Source organism: Gymnogyps californianus, chromosome 7 (assembly GCF_018139145.2).
Source record: "Gymnogyps californianus isolate 813 chromosome 7, ASM1813914v2, whole genome shotgun sequence".
Taxonomy (NCBI): Eukaryota; Metazoa; Chordata; class Aves; order Accipitriformes; family Cathartidae; genus Gymnogyps; species Gymnogyps californianus.
The window spans coordinates 44546737-44564251 of NC_059477.1; the positions used below are offsets into that span (position 1 = coordinate 44546737).

The following is a 17515-nucleotide window of genomic DNA, read 5'->3' on the forward strand; positions in this document are numbered from 1 at the left end:
ATCAGATAGAGTATCTTCCATCAGATGGAGCCAGAAATGACTCTCTTTTACCTAAATGTTAACAACAAAGAGTAATTACCATCTTAAATAAAGCAACGAATTACAGGGGCTTTTTATCTTAGAAAGTTCAGGATGCTGAATTTGGCAAGCAAGGGACAATCTTTTCCATTAGGCTTATATTTATCTGTGCACAATGTACAGTTTAACTGTATTAAGTTTTACACACAGTAATAAGAAATGTATTATTAACCATGGTATCTTAAAATGCCTAAAGTGGGAAAAATAGGATATAGCAAAAATAGTTTAGTTACAGTATTTTTTTTTAAAAATTAAAAACACTTACAACTTTCATAATAGATTTTTCCCATGCTATTGATTTCTGTAACTGCTGAATGCACAGAGCTACCTGTGCAGCACTGCGCGCTTCTGACAATGCCCTTCTCCATACCCTTAGCCCTGGAGCAATATCCTCTTCAGTTCTGCATTGAAATACAGAGAAATTAAGTAGGTCACATCCGTGTTTGCTTATGTTTAAACGTGGAACAATCATTATCACATTGAAAGCCAAGCAATGACAAAACGTACACAGCCAGTAAGTATAAGGTTTAAGCAACTAAATTTCATGTAGTGCACAGACTGTGGCTACGTGCCTCAAAGCTTAGTCACAACCAGTTAAATGTAAGATAACTTTGCAAGATTATCAACAAACGTAACAAAAAATATCTTTACAAAGCACCATGCAGAATAACATGATCCATATGGATCACAGACATACAAGAAAGTACATAGATAACAGGCAATAAGAAAATAGGCTCCAATTAGCAAAGAAGCACAATAATTTTTCAAGTTAATCTCAATAACCTACCCGTCACCATCACCACTAATGGATGGTGCAGGAGCAGGGACAGTAACTGTGCCCACATTATCCAGTTTGATCTGAATGGTGGTACTTAAGGGGCTCTTCAGATACCTTCGCTCTATGTTCCGCTCCAAGTCAGCAAGCCTGGTTACAGCTATATCTAGAGGGTTGTCACTCTTCCGCTCTAGAGAGCTGGTATTGCCTTCTCCGCCTCCAGCACAATCTCCATCGTGCTTCTTGTGCAATCTAGTAATTGACTTATGTTCACGATATACCAAGTCGTCTCTCTCTGATGCAGGTTCAGGACACAGCCAACCCTATGTTAATAGAAAGGTTTGTGCATTTATTGGTTGCTGTTAACTTAGTGTGTAAACAGAGGAACTGTTTTATGGAATCAAGCTAAGTAACTGAAGCGCTGTTTCCAGTAGATCTTGGTTACTTGTAATCCATCTGTAGAGACAGTTTCCAAAATTTCCAGAGAACTAAAATAATTAATCAAAAAAAATACAAGCATTACCAGACTTTCTGAAGGGACCTTTCTGCAACAGTCTGCATTCTTATCTCCTTTTGAAGTATCCTGTTCTATTGGTCGAAACATCAGAATAGGTCTGTCTGTCCAGCAGGCTCAGGAGACAGTATCAATTGGTCACACAGAAATAACATCCACCCCTAGAACAAACTAGATCCCAAATACTACATCTGTACTATAACCAAACATACACAATTTGATATCCTTACACCCACCTTGAAAAAATTCCGAATTGTAATGACAGCCAGTGAATTCTTAACTCTTTCATACTCACAACCATCACATGTTCTCCATGACTCTACAATACTCAAGCAAAGTATTATGATGTACTTGTAGGCTTTTCTGAAAGCATTAACAGCAACAGTCACCCAAATCAGGCAGAACTGTGGCAAAACCCACTATAATTAAGCACTCTATAGGCAATAAAATCTTTGCATTTGTAGAAGGTTAACAAAATGTGCAGGGAACTGCACACTGTACAAGAACACTCTCCAGGAACTGCCATTCTGAGCATCTTCAGCTGAAGATTTAACTGCAATAAAATGTTTCAAACACAAATATCCATGATACTGCTGCAGTGGATTTGTTTTATTTGCAAACAATTAGAGATGGAATAAGAAGGCACTTACCAATCGCAAAAGGACTGCTACTATCTACTTTAAATTCTTACCGCTTATTTTAAAGAAACATTTTACTAAAAGTTGGTTTTACCTTAACTTGTAAACTAGCTGATGCAACTCTCCTCTCTAGATCTTCCACCTGCTGAAGAATAGCAAGATCCATCTCCATTGCTTGTTCTTCTACTGACCAGTTTTCCACAACATCTTGAGTTACCTGGTTATCTTCATTTTCATTGATATCAATAATTGCAACTGTATTTGAGAATCACATTTTTATTATTTTAATTAGTATTATAACTTCCCTGAGTAAATTCAAGCTGATTTACCTGTCACTCCAGTCAAATGTTGAAGAATTGTTGTAACAGTGTACTACTCTTAAGATACCCAATATGGACAACAAATTCTGTAGGTTTTCAAACTTGCAATTTAAAGGCAAGAAGGGGAAGGAGAGGCTGAGCTAGAGTGTTACAGAGATGGAAAGAGCTTAGAAAGGTTACCAACACTTATGCCACTAGAGCAATTTATATTAAAGGGGATTTCTCCAACCCTGTAACTTTCCAGAACAAGGCTGGTGAAAAGGCAACTACAGACAATGACACCTTTACCTTTTTTCTCCAGCTGCTACTCTAACTCTGTATCTAAACACATCTCCGAGACCTCTATGCCAGTCGTCTTATGCCCCAACACCATGCGTAACATAAATATCAATTACATACCATCCTTATTTTTGATGCAGGCCAGAGTGATATAATCCATGTGTTTCTGTATTTGCTTTTGTAAGGCCTTTTCTCTTATTCCCCTGAGATGCAGCACTTTAAGCAAAGATTTTAGGTCCTCCGGATCAGTAATCCTCCACCACCCATACTGCATTTCTAAATCAAGACAAGCATATAAACACTTTGCAGGCATTTTTTATGTGATCACACACAATCAGATTAAAGAAATCATCTAGCCAAATGCAATAAGCAAATTATAAAAAAAAGAGTAAATTGTGACATCATAGTGGCACTGTAGAAATTATCCTTCACATAGTTCCATCCTACTGTTGTATTATACGTACCTTCTGGTATAGGTTTTGGGTTAGGATAATCTACTGGCTTGGCTACTTCAACTGCTGTAGAAGGGGCAGAAGCTATTTTTTCAGTCTGTAGTGCTGGTGATTCACTTTTGTTTGCAGGAACATTAGATGCCAAGAATGAGTTACCATTCACTTCTGATAATCCCAACCCTGATCCAAGAGCAGGTAAAGGAGATGAAAATGGAACATTTGAAGTAAGAACTCCTGTAGGCCATCCACAAAACTGAAGTCCCATTATAGGTAGTCCAGTCTTCATCTGCTACACAGAATACATTGTTAACACAATCACAACTACCATTATTAATTATTAGCAAGGAACCTGAATTATGATTAAGATGCTATTTGTCAAACAATAATCAAAACATAAAGGAGGCCTTTACTCAGTACTTTGATTAGTTTAAGAAAAACTAACGTAATGCTAACGTGCAATACTCCTTATTAGGGCCCTGTTAATGCCTAAAAAATAACAACTTTTAAAGGGAGGGTGTAGTGTGTCACATTTCTGAAAACTAGTTTTTATGCATTTATTTGCTTTTCATTTAATACCAGTGGCCAACCTCCTAAAAAATTAAATTACTGAAATACATGTACAAAACATCATACATTGGCTTACCTAATTTTACCTATCTTTTTTTAATCAAAAAACTTCTAGTATTATAAAACATCTGTAACATGGAATTAGTCATTAACATTTAGAAACAGGGAAGAGAAAAAAAAAAAGAAATGAAGTTATAATGATAGCACTTCTGTGAAACAGTTTGTCTAAACAGAAATTCTGCCCGAATAAGTGCAGCAAATTCAGACTATTCAAAAATGCATTTATTTACCTGCAGTGGTGACAATGCAAAAGGACTTAATCCCATAGGACTCTGTGCAGAGGTTGAGCCCAGAAGAGGTGATGGAACAGGTGAAGGTGACTTTGATGGTGGATGTGATTGAGAAGTAAGTGAAGTTGTAGTAGCTGGTGTATCTATATGGGTAACTGACATGTCATCACAGGGTATTCTCGGTAAAAGGCTGAACCACTGTCTGCTCTTTTCAGTAAGAGTCTTTAACAACTGATCGTTTGGAATTAGTGGAGAACTGTAAAACTTTCCTGTCCCACTTGCATTAGGACTGAAAAGATTATTAGAATCAGACTTCTCAATGGTGCTTTGTGACACAGTGGGCTGAAGACTGCAGAGAGAGTTTTTTGAGTTACTTGGATAAGATAATGTGCAGCCATTTGCTGCACTGCCATTAGGTTTTGGGGACATAATGTCAGATTCAGGTGGCATTTTTGCTACCTCTAACAGTTTGCTTAGTTTTGAAAATGACCCAGGCTTTTGTAAAAACAAATTAGTGTTGTCCTTTTCTTTCAGATCTTCCTTTTGCTCACAGTGAGTTGTATTTAAACAGTGTAATTTTTCTTCTGTCTCAAATTCTTCTTCTTTGATATGCATGCTTTCTACCTTTTTTAACTTCTCTTTTTCTTTTGCAATTTCTTCTAGGCCTAAAAATGTACAAGAAACATAGATGAAATATAATAGACCAACTAATTTAGACCATTGTTATCATCATAGTTAAATAAAAAATTACTTCATTTTTGGCTCAACACATGCTAGATCGCAATGTCTTTTTTCCTTTTTTTTTTTTAAATGAAATCACTTCTCACTTTACAGAACACTTTGCAGAAGGAAACAAGCTTCAAAGCACACACAGATTTAAACCCTGCTAAACGTCTGGAGGAAAAATAACCTCAACATAGTTAACATAGCTATAGTATTCTCCCTTAAGATGCATGTATGTCTGAAGCAGTTTGCCAGTGCAAAGTCTTTGAAAGGGAAAAATTTTTGGCAGCTTTTTTATGCAAGACTCTCCATGCTCTATCAAAAAGCTCCTCTGTTTATATCAAGAGGGTACAATGTTTATAACCTTAAAGCTTATTTTTGCGAAAGACCATTTCATTAAACTCACAGCCAACTATGAAAAGGAGGACCAAAATTCCTGTTGTGAAATCAAATATTTCCCAAATATTGAAACACAACATTAAATATTTTACCTCTTTCAATAAAAATTATTAACAATTTTGACTATGAAACAATGTCAACATCCTTCAAAGTGTAAAACTCTTTCAAGAGCCACCCAACATGACAACTGGGACTCTACACACAGCTAAGCAGACACATGCGATCAGACAGTGTAACATCTAAGCAATTTCAAGTACAACAAGCAGAAGTTGATTGCAAAGCCAGTTTCTTCAAACATATGAGGTGCAAAAGATGTATCTTTTCTGAAAAGGAAAAAGATTTTTCTGTCTTCTTTGCTATCCTAGTCTTTCTTAACCATTTCTCTTCTACCCTTATACTGATGTGTCAACTTAGACTAAAAGTCTTAAAAAGTGTAAAATGGGATGCAAAAACGTCAGGAAAAGGGGGAGGAGGTAGAAAATCCAATATTCCAACTTCTTAAATTATTTTCATCAGATACTGCAATCGCAAATAAAACAAAGGTCCTGCTTATGATTTATGGCCAGAACATCCACAAAAGTTTACTTGCTTGTTCTGGAAAATCATAATTTCTACCAAGATAATTCATTAAAGAAAAGAATATCCCCTCCCATTAAAACTTCAAAATGTGTCCATAGTTATGGTATATGTCAAGATATAAACAATTTGAGTATCAGCATAAGAACCAAAATGACTACATGAAGAGGGAAGGGAGAAGTATTTTTTAAATTGACAGATCATTCAACAGTTTGTGTGTCTCATTTCCAATGTTTAGATAAGGGAATTAGGAGTGGATAAACTGTAGAATTTACTGAAATAGGACAAACTAAGAGCTGAGGGGAAGAGGGAGTAGTTGAGAACTTAAGAACATGTCCATTTTGCTATTCAGGGAGATTAAACCTTCATTAAGACAATATATTAAAAAAAATATGGGTTTGCCCTACAGTTCTTGGCTAAAACTTTTGTGTCGTTTTTTGTTTGTTTGTTTTTACTATCTTAAGACGAATAGGTGTATTTCAGTGATTTTCTTTGTGTACAACTTCTGAAGCATTTGGGGATTCATCTGGTTAAAATATAATAAATAAAATACAGTGAACAAAAGGAATGCAAGCAGTACAGCATATGACAGTTTACCTTCTGTATCCAGCTACTCATGTGCAAAACAGTTCCTAACACACAGCATAAAACAATGCAAAACAGGAGACAGAAAAATTATTTTTTATGCTACCCATTTTAGAAAGATAACTTGAAGATCAAGATTAGATTTAGGAAAAGTTCTACAGCTTATATTTGGGGCCAAAACAGGGCTTGTATTTTATACCATGCTGTAACGTTACAGTTATTTGAATTAAATAGCTCTCTAGAATGATGCTATTCTCATGAGATCATGCAATTCTGATGTGTATCAGAGATTTTTTTTTTATTATTATTTGGGGGGGGGGGGGAAATTGTGAGCATAATGGGATTTTGCTTCATCTGTATCAGAATTAGAAAGGATTTTTCTGTGACCAAAATGAAGGCTTATGTTTAAAAATTGCAATATCCAGGAAAAGGTCAGATTAATACGTATTTTCTGCATCTATCCAATTTAAAGTGTGTGAAAAATTCAATCACAGTTAGCATACAACTGTCACAACGACAAAATTACATTTTAATTTTAGCAAAAATTACTTCAGCATTTGCTGGATTGGAAGAAAGATCAGTTGGTAAAATACAGAGACTAAATCATATTGTTGATTAGAAAACACAGTACTTCACTGTGTGAAAATAATTTTCATATTTTTGCAGACATATATCAGATCTTCAAGTAGAGAATAGTCTGTGTATTTTCACCAAATATAACAACTGAAGATGAAAGAATTTTTTTTGTGTTCTATGGTCATCCTAGTTTTCATATGCAGAGTTCAGTGCCATAGGGAAATGTGAAATAGTTCAGAAAGAGCCAAAAAATATCCCATGTAGATAAATATGAAAAAGCCTAACATATAGAACTATAACAACTGAAAAATTCCAAAATATTAATCCTCATTTTGAAAGATATTAACTGATATTTCATAATCAGAAAAAGAGTATCAGAGAGCACCATATGAATACAGAGGTCTACTGACAGTAGCCTGTTTAGCCTCTGGTTTACGGTGAAGCCTAAAGACCTTGCTGGACGAAATTATAGCCTACAGAGACAGGCAGTATGTTTTGGCATAGTATGTTTGGTGTGACGTTATTCCTTTATATTTCTTACCTTCACCACTTTCCATGCCTTCTACAAAAATACCACCACATTGGGGCAGAATCCAGTATCGGCGCCTGTAACGATCTTGACCAAACATCATTGAACGCAAACAGTGTGAAGCTTCAAATAACTTCTTTCTGTACTGGCTTTGTTGCTGTTTTAAAAAAGGGAAAGCATTATAATTCAACAGGGGAAAAAAATTCGTTATAACAGAAAATATCTCCTGGCTGCCAGACTGAACAAAAGTTCAAGGGTCACATGAGGAGGCTGTCTTCAAGGGTCACATGAGGAGGCTGTCTTCAAGGGTCACATGAGGAGGCTGTCTTAGAGATTTTGTGTGTGTGTGTGTGTGTTATGGGATATTCTACTCACAATTGCTGCCTTGATGATTTTACTTAGAGAGCTCCCTTAAAAAAAAAAAAAATCAATTCAATCACTTCCTGGTTCAGCTTAAGTTTATCAGTCTTCCTTTAAAAACACATTTTGCGATGGTAGGTCCTGTGTTTTTAACACTGACTCTCAGAGAACAATAGGATCAGAGATTTCACTGCACAAGAACAGCTGAAATCCCATCAATTATACAGTAACAGCAAATAGTAAACAGAGCACTGAAGATAGCTGATACTGCAGCTCCTGATGGGAAACTAATGAGATATTTTAACTGGTTCATAAAAGAATGAGAATGATAATGTCTGAAAATAAATTCTCTATTCAAACACAAACAGTTCTCTGAGGGGGGCCAACAAGAATTTCAGTTTGTTTATTCAATTCTTGCTCTCCTAAATTAACACTGCTGGAAGTCAGGTGTAATTCTGGACTCCTAATTTATTGCAATTTGGAACATGACAAACCAAGAGACAAAGTTAAATGACGAATTTTCCAATACGAAGAATAAAAACACGGGCCATGAGTACCCCTATCTACAGCATTCTATCTTTCTCATTTACATTTCTCTTCCTATTCCATTGTTTCTTCTTTCAAAATCTGAAGCAAAGACAGCTCTCCGTATTGGCTTGGAACACAGTTGCAGAAATTAGCCAGCTGTAGGAGGGAATGAGAACTGCAATCATTTGTATAATGGAAAAGTCATTGCTTCTCGTACACAGACTTTATCATCACTTTCTAAGATCAACAAACAGAAGTATATCAATTGGGTCTGGATAAAAGTTATACTACTTTTTATTCTGAGATGTGCCAATATACTATCAGCAGCTTTCTAACTGTCTTTTGAGTCATATCCACTTAGTGCCACTAGTCTAAACTCACAATTCAGGTGTCATGAACAAGTAGCATCATTCGTATTTTCATGAAACAAAAGCTGATCCTTATTTCAATTTATATTAAGTTGGAGCATTGAAAATGATGGTTAACATTCTAACTCATGACATCCAGTGATCAAATTTGTAGTGTAACAACGACAAATGACCTCTCACCTTTGTCAGTTTTTCAATCTGCTTCTCTAGTTCTTCAACACTTGCTGTCTGGTCCCCATCATCCTATAATCACCAAATATTCTGTCATGCCAAATTTATTTCAGGGTAAAATCATACTACCATGTCTTACTAATATTACAGTAAAAAGATGTAACAGAAAATGAGAGGCAAATTCTAAGGGTAAAAAAGTTCAAATTTTGTACTTGTTCAATATATTTGACTAGGAACAGTGTAACTGGAAAAAGATCTCTCTTGAATCGTTCCAAACCACCCCAGATGCATACGAAGGAGAAAGCTCGTGGCCAAATGTTCGCTGAAAACATTCTTTTACTGGAAGTAGTAATTCAGTTTGTGCATGAATACCTAAGACTATAAAACTTAATCTTAGTTTCTGTGAAGCTTTTTGGATATTCAAATTCATTTCTAAGTGTTTTTCATGTATGAAATAATGCAATCTGTCAAAATCTTATCAATCAGTCTTTGGTCAGTGCACACTTGCATTTTATTTCAATGTCTACAAGAAATTGTAGAGCCACTTTAAATTACAAGTTTGCTTTAAAAGTTCCAGTATGAATCTTGCTGATTTTTGAAGAGGAATGCACCCATTATTAAGTCTGTGGTTCCCTTCTTCTTGACACAGTTTAAAAATGAGAGTCATTTCCATAAGAGAGTTTTAATTTAGTCCAAGAAGGTCTTTGGGGATAACAGTAAGTTTCCAAAAGAATACAACCAAAATCCTAGGAGCTCCCATCACCTGCACCGTAAGATACTGGTCTTGGATTTCTTGGCTCTGTAAAAGTGTACCAGAGTCAAGCCTTCTGAAATACCACATATAGCATGAATGCAATGGAACTTCTGTTATATCAGAAAACTAATCTCTCTACAGGAGTTACAGGGCTTTTGTCTACGAAATGCCCAGTGCACCAAAATAGGAGATTGTACTAAAGGGAAAAAGATTAAGGGATGGATGTGAGATTAGATACCTAAATATTACTTATTTTTAATTCTGAAGTATTAATTTGTAAGACCTTTGTGCGATGCCTCTAAGGTATTCTCTTAAATTCAAACACATTATAGTACTTGAAATAAATCCAGAATAATAGCACAAAGGGCTGTTCCTACCCTAGAAACTAGTTGGGTTTCTAATGACGAGTGTTTGCAAAGATTTGAGTTCACACATGTTGTATATGTGCATTGTTCAAGCGGCCATATCCACAGCACCCATAAAACCTTAGTTTGAACTTCAATAACCTCGCATACATGGCTCACTTTCTGGCAAACAGTGCAACATTCAGCGCGCTAAAATGCAGTATTGGGTATTGCTTGTCTCTCTTATCAGGTTTCATCCAGTAGAAAATTCTAGAGTTCTACAGTGAACCTTACAGGCCTCTGGCACTTCTATTAAAAAAATCTTTTGACTATTCTACATACAATTCGGCTCAACAAGCTAAAAATGTTTCAGTGATCCTTCCTGTATCTTATCTGATATTGACTAGTAAAATTTATCATATTGTGATCAAATACAGTTGGGCAGTGACTACCCTAGAAAAGTTATGAAAAAAATACACAGGAAGGTCACAGGCAAGCTTTATAATAGATGATGTTAAATATAACTTTACACTTCTTTATTATTTTGTTAACTAATAAATGACCTTTATTCTCCGTTAAGAGAAAACCACAGTTAGGCTGATTTGGTAACAAAGCTGCAGTTCTCTGGATCTGGTACAATCTTTCAGAATTTCAGAGAAATTCAGACTAAGTCAAAACAAGTAACGGGTGGGGGGAACCAAAACAAACCAATGAGAAGAAAAAAAAAAAAAAAAAACCACCAAACAAACCACCAACCCATACTATAATAGCTTTCAAAAAAAGAAAAAAGTACTCTAGGAAATAAACTTATTCCAAAAATTTAAAAATATTGGAGGTGAGTTATTCTTCCTTCCTTTTTATTGTGAGATTTTGGGGAAGCAGTGCTGTATTGCAGAGAAACAGAAGGAAAACACGTTTTCACTTATTAAGTTTCACTATACTTAAAATCCCCCACCTCATCCTCACAAACTTCTGCCTTCTTTCCTTTTTTATCTTCTTTGTCCTCTTCATCCTCATCATCCTCCTCTGCCTGATCATCACTGTCATCATCATCATCATCATCGTAATCACTGTCCCCCGCCTTTCGTCTGCGTTTGCGGCCTGGTGTTGGTGTTTCCAAAGAGTGCTGTTCCTCTCCTACGTCACCACCTCCTGTAGCATCTCTTTTGCCAGTTTTCTTGGCATGAATGATTCTAAGCCTTGAAACACATGACAAGGGGTGAAATTATGGAGTATGTCTGTAGCATAAACATACCTTTCTTCCTATGTGGTTGAAAGTAAATCATACATTACATTTTAGATTCAAATTAGCTCTTCTGTTCTAATACGACACTGTATTTTCTCAATATTTATTGCCATTAGTCAACAAGAAAAATTCAGGTTATAAAACCCCTTAAGCCTCTTATTCAGTTCTGAATAGAATTTCTGTTTCTCGCAGGTGAATTTTATTGTGTAACTGTTTAGAAGAAATGAAACACAAGAGGGATTTTGAAAAGTCAGGAAAGACAATTAGAAGAAAGAACCATTTCAACTTCTTTATCTTTTGTTTTATGCATTTAAGAAGATGATCATAAAATACCTGTGTCTGAGCAGGGGGGGAAAAGGCAAAAATCCTCAGTTGGAAGTATGGAATTATTTACATTTGCATGGCAACAGCAAGGTTGGTTTAAATTTTTTTTTCCATTTCAGATTTTTATGCATTTTTAATTTATTATATATTATTTGACTTTAGTCCTTTGGCTGATCTTTTTGTTCTAGGACATACTTTCTTTTCTGAGAAATCTCAGCTACCTAAACTACTAGGAGATTACTCAATCAAACTCTCATTTTTCCTTTCATGAAAGAAAAGGGAAACTTACATACCAGTAATTATGGTTGTAGTAGACCTTCTTCTTCTATAAAAACCCTATAAGACAAGATTCCACACAGCAAAAATTACAGTTCCACCTATCAGGGAGCTAGCAGGCAAACATGCTGAATCACAGGAGGTATAAATAGCCAGGCCTAACCAGTCACTTACAATGCAGACCAAAAATGCAACTGACTTAGAAGAGATTCATAAACATGCGTAGAAAAGACAAAAGATTTTTGTAAAAGATGATTGGAAGAAGGTAGGATGGGAAAAGTAGAACAGTAACGACAAACACAATTACCAGTACGTAATTTTTCCTTGTCGTACTTCTCTCTCTTCCCATCCTACAAAACAATATTCCATACAGCAAGTGGCTACGAGTATGATGAGTGTTGTAGAAGTACTGGCTTCTGGGCATACTGACAAGCGTATCAGCCTTCTAAAATGCTGATAAACAAAGCCAGTACTCAACAGCACAGATTTAAATGAAGCTGTCACTGCTCAATTGGTAGCAGCACTTTTTAAAAAGACCATTAGCAAGAAATCATCAAGGGGACTTCTGTTTGCTTGAAAACAGTTGGGCTTTGGTTTTTTTGTGTGGGGGGGAGTTTTTTTGTTTGTTGTGGGTTTTTTTTATGCAGTGGTTAATCCACTGGAGAATTTAGAAATTTTTACACTTTTATTTTTCCAATACAAATGGTTTTTTAACTACTTTAGCAATTTAAAATATTTTTTGATTAAAAAAAATTTCTCAAGCCTCCCAGTGAATTTGGAAGCAAGTAACATTTTCAGGTCTGGTGCAAAAAGCCTTAGTCTCATTGAGTATCAATACTACTCAGGCTTCCACTGAGTTAAGTTTTTTAGAAAAAAATTTGCTTTTTACGAGGATAACTTCAAACCATCAAATCCTCTTCATCTGGACTGGAAATTCCTGCCTACACACAGGAATTAACTATCAAACAAAGCCACTAGTCAATGATTGGATTGACTGCTGCATGACTGGACAATTTTAGTGACAAATTAGACTAAGATAATCTTGAAGACAATTCAGTAATAAAGCTGGCAGGTGGAAGTTCAATGACCAGCAAACACCCTTTCATATACCTAAAAGAAATGAGAAGAAGCAAAAAAGGCTACTTTTGCTCAAAGTAAAGATAGAGATATAATGCTGTCAAGCACTAAAGGAAGCCTGCATGGCACTACAAATTATAACGATGGAAATGAATCAAAGATGCGCTCTTTTAATAGCACCATAACCATAAGAAGGCAGCAATCTGTATCCAAAGTAGCGTAGAGGCAGAAACCAATGAGAGCCTAACTTAAAAAAATGTTCAGGTATTTCAAGAGGTAGCATAATTTTCCTGCTGCTACGTAGACATATGGCTTACTGAGAGAAGAAAGCCTTCACTCAGAAAACTGTATCATCTTTCTCACTTTCAGGTATATACCAAAACGACATCTGCAACTCTTGAGAGAGAAAGTCTACTGGCCTATAAGAAGAGTGACCCATCAGATAATCAGATGTGTGACTTAAGCCTGCTCTAATCTAATCTGTAATGTTTACTAGATCATAGAAGGAAAATTCACCTTTTGACTTAATTTTCATGCCTTCCTCATAATTTTTGCACATAAATATTAAATAGTAGCAAGGCAAAGAAATTCTAAACGTACTTTTAACACACTTCAGCTTGGGTCTTAAAAAATGAAAGTTTCCCAAATCAGCATTACCACCTCCTACCCAAACTCAGGGTGTAATTTCTCCCCTCATGTAACACTGCTTTTGATATACCATCATCATTTACAGTTGAGATGGCCTCATTGGAAAGTAACTTACAAGGAGTATGCCATAATACTGGCATCTTAAAAAGAACATTGTTGCAGTGAAAAACCTTGTTCTGCAGTATTTCAAGTCTTGTAAAGAAACAGATATTACCTAATCCTTCAAGTAGCTATATTTCATTTTTATTCCCTTTTATATTGATCCAGCTACAAAAGAGATGCCAAGGAGAAGACATGTAATGGAAAAGGAGATGCTGAGATTATGATTATCTTGTTAAAAAACAGCTGAATCATCTCTGCTGAGACAGTCTTCTGACTATAGTTGTGATACAGAAAGCACAAAGAAAGACAAATTGATTGTATGAGACAGGTGCCTTTACAAAAATGGTGATTAGTATCAAGATTCACATCTAAATGTGATAGAGAAGGAATTAGATGCAACCTCTCACTGACCATCAGCCCAGCAGAAACAGTCCAGGGAGCTCAGAATTCAGTTTCCAACCATATATATTATACTTATCAAGGAGTTTTGTTCAATATCCTTAAGGGCGGGGGAAGCATCCCTATAGGCTTTTATACAATGATTCCTTTTTCCAACCTGGGATTTTAATGTTGCTTTTTTGTATCTTACAAACACAGGTTTTCTTTGGGTTTGTTTGGGGGGTTTTTTTGCACCCCTCTCCCCACCCCCAATATCCAGTTGAGGAGGTAATCTCATAAAAAGTGAGAACGTAAGCACAAAACAATCACTTAGTGAAAACATCTGATACAGGTAGAATCTTTTCTCATCCCACTTGGATATACTTCAAGACAGTCTGGACATAGTGGTATGAAGATTTACCACAACAAACACTGGCAGACCAGGCTGAGATGAAATAAACCCATTCCTCAGCATCTACCACTGTTGACTTCCCACGCATGATGGGCTTGTGTTGAGGGTCATGTAAAGGTCTGTATGCATATGAAAAGAGTACACATCCGTTGATCACATGACGAGTAGTCAAGAAACCAGATATTCCTATGCAAAACTGTTTGGGACTGGGATGCTTAAAAACTGGACTGAGCTTTGAAATGGATGGGGAAGATAACATGCATAAGAATGAAGTCTGGAAGCAGAAAAAAAGACCAAACAGAAGACTGAAATGGACAGATTTCTTTTCAGAGAAGCCCCAGAACAGTTGTAAGAGTTCATGGAAAACACCAACTGACATAATAAAGAAGAAAACATTGTTTAAAATTGATCAAAGAAGGCTCTTCTAAAAAGCTTTTAGAGTTCATCAGATAAACAGTGGAAAATCCAAAGATTTTGAACCAAAGATGAGAGAGATGAATCAAGCCCAGTGAATTCAAAGAGGCAGAAGAACAACGTTTCTGAGCACTCCCGCGATACTTACGCTCGAAAATAGGGACAGCACTACTGGAACCTGAAATCCACATGTGAGGGGAAAACACAAGAAATAGAGAAATGATTGTAGAAAGGAAGAGAAGCTTGGGACTTCAGGGTATTATGCCCACTATTTGAAAGGGAAGAAAAGAGAGATCATGAGGAAAAGGGAGGATCCTAAATCTACAAGTACTTACAGTTTGATGGAGGGAGAGAAAGACTCAGCAGTCCCTAAGGAGACAAGGACAGGTAAGGGTGCCATTCCACTAATGGACAGTTGGCTGCATCAGAACTTCAGAAACACTTTTTAAACTATATCCCATAGAGAGGATACAGATAAAGACAGGAAAAGGTATTTGGATTGTCCTAAAAGATAAAATATATTAACCCTCTGCAGACTGGGCTCTGCAGTTAGTAGAGAATTTTTTTATTGGTCTAATTTTTTCCTCTACCTCCCTCTTGTCCTTCTTCTTTACTTCTTTCCTTCTTCCTTCTGAGATACATTAAAGGGAAAAAAGTGAGACATAAGATTAGAAACACAAGTACCTAAAGCAAAGACTAAGAAAGGATTCACCATTCCTAGTGAGAGGTAAAGATGGCTAAGGAAAAAAAAGGAAAGTAGAGTCTGGCTATGTATTTTTACCCCCTGTGATTCATGAACTTTACGCCTTCTAGCTTCCTGGTAGTTGGAGCCGTTATGCTTGCTGTATGGAATTTTGTCTTGTAGGATGGGAGAACAGTGGACATGAAACTGACAACCCTTAAAAAGTTCCAATTTTACCTTAAATAAAAATATAAGAAAAAATCTCAAAGTTTGCATTCTACGTATGATCCCTAGCTATAAGGGAACACCACCACATTGACAGATGGGAAACACTAAGATAACATAATATAAATTAGCAAAATGCGATTGGTAGTTGTTGTATGAAAATCATGTCTTCTTAAAACACCTTTCAGAATGAACATTGGTAATTATGGTAGATCCAAATAAACTTTGATAACGTCAATAGCGATTTGACAGCTCCTGTAATATTCCAATAAAAAATTTGTACTTTCTTCCAAAGAATACAAAATGGACTTGACTTTGCTCCAATTTTGAAGGACACTAACCCTCTGAATCTCATGCATCTTTAATAGATTATAAAAGACTGGTGCTGCACCATTCTAAATCCACATCCATCTTAATTAAGCAGTTCAGTTACTAACTTCTTGGTAAACCTGTAATTGCATCAGCTAATTTTGTCCTTAGAACCAATTGCCTATATAGCAGCATATCTGAGCAAATGCAAAAAAGCAATATATTGTAGTATTAAGGAAACGAAACTTACTTCCGAAGTTTGCCTTCAACCATCCATTTATCTCTCCTTAAGTTTGACATATAATCAATGTTTTTATCAATTTCACTGTCAAAGACAAAATAATCCATTAACTGTGAACTTACATATCTTTTTCTGACAGACATGTATGTACAGATACTTTGTCTCACAGAACTATCTTGGAGAAATGTTTAAAATTCAAAATAAATAATTTTAAAGCTAGGAAATTCCAATACTAGGAATGCTGATGTAGTGTACTGCTGTACCTATGTCAGGCAGTCTTTATTTACAGTATCACATAAGCTTTCTTTCCACAATAAGCATGTCATTCAAAGAATTTGACATTTCTTTCCATAGTTCTAATTCAATGTCAAGCCTCCAGATCTATTTGCCACAAAGCATCTAGCCCTGCGCTGAAAACAAAAATATCACTGGTACGTCTACGGTATTCTAACTAGGATCCATGTGACCTACAAACTAATGTTCACTTTTCACTGTAGAAATTGAAGAACCAAAAAAAGTGCTTCAGTACAGTGACCGTCTGCGAGCCCACTTCTGAGACATCCCAGTCTCAACAATTTAGCAGGTTATAGTTGTTTCTATGGTGAAAATATAGAAACTCAAGTTGTGAGTGATCATTTCTACAAATCTGACTGAACAGCTGGTCATCTGCAATATGATAAAGTTTCTTACTATGATGAATTTGATTAATACACATGAACTCTTGCACAATACATGCACAGCACTTGCACTGCCCACTTCTGCTATTTCTTAACTTTGGAAAACATGACGTATCTCTTTCATTCTTGCCTTACACAACCCTGATTCACTTATGCAGCATAGTATACCAAAAGCAGCAGAATTCACCAGGAAACAAAACAGCACTCAATTAGGTGATAAAAGACTTTACCACAGTAAGTAAGTATGCAGAGGTACAGGTATCCCAAAGACTGGCATTTCCTAAGTTTTTATTGCACGTTGTTGAGTTTTAAAATGTTGTTTAACATAGGGGTTGTTTTTAATGATGAAATGCTATACATTACTGACCACAAAGGAAGTATACACTTTCTTGAATTACTATCATGATAAATCAGGCTTGCCACCTCGGCTTATGACCCTAGTTCAAGTATTTGGACAAAAGACGTCTTAAACAAAAGGAGAAAAGGGAAAACAATGTACTGCAGAAGCCTTATACAACTCTTCTAAATTATTCCCTAGAATACCTAGTAAATTTCTTTGTAATCAACCTCATCTTTTACTCCGAAAACAGCTGGAGAAGTTTTGGTGCAAGCTTTGAAAACAAACCAAACATGGTAAAGTTCTACTCTTCCATCCTATCAGAAGTATGTAAAGGTAAG

At 35.9% G+C, this 17515-nt stretch overlaps 1 protein-coding gene across 2 annotated transcripts in view; it reads right to left on the reverse strand.

Moving 5' to 3' along the window:
• The window catches only part of BAZ2B (bromodomain adjacent to zinc finger domain 2B), a 168841-nt gene that overhangs the window by 7364 nt on the left and 143962 nt on the right, over nucleotides 1-17515 (reverse strand). Inside the window, exons 24-33 of one of the 2 annotated variants that reach the window (XM_050899489.1) lie at nucleotides 16170-16244; nucleotides 10782-11025; nucleotides 8738-8800; nucleotides 7314-7458; nucleotides 3914-4578; nucleotides 3069-3342; nucleotides 2725-2880; nucleotides 2100-2260; nucleotides 866-1176; nucleotides 344-479 (exon numbers count right to left, since the gene is read on the reverse strand). In XM_050899489.1, coding sequence (XP_050755446.1) covers nucleotides 344-479; nucleotides 866-1176; nucleotides 2100-2260; nucleotides 2725-2880; nucleotides 3069-3342; nucleotides 3914-4578; nucleotides 7314-7458; nucleotides 8738-8800; nucleotides 10782-11025; nucleotides 16170-16244 — 2230 coding nt within the window. Of the gene's footprint in view, nucleotides 1-343; nucleotides 480-865; nucleotides 1177-2099; nucleotides 2261-2724; nucleotides 2881-3068; nucleotides 3346-3913; nucleotides 4579-7313; nucleotides 7459-8737; nucleotides 8801-10781; nucleotides 11026-16169; nucleotides 16245-17515 lie in introns of both variants that reach the window. The other variant, XM_050899490.1, reaches the window with a different exon arrangement.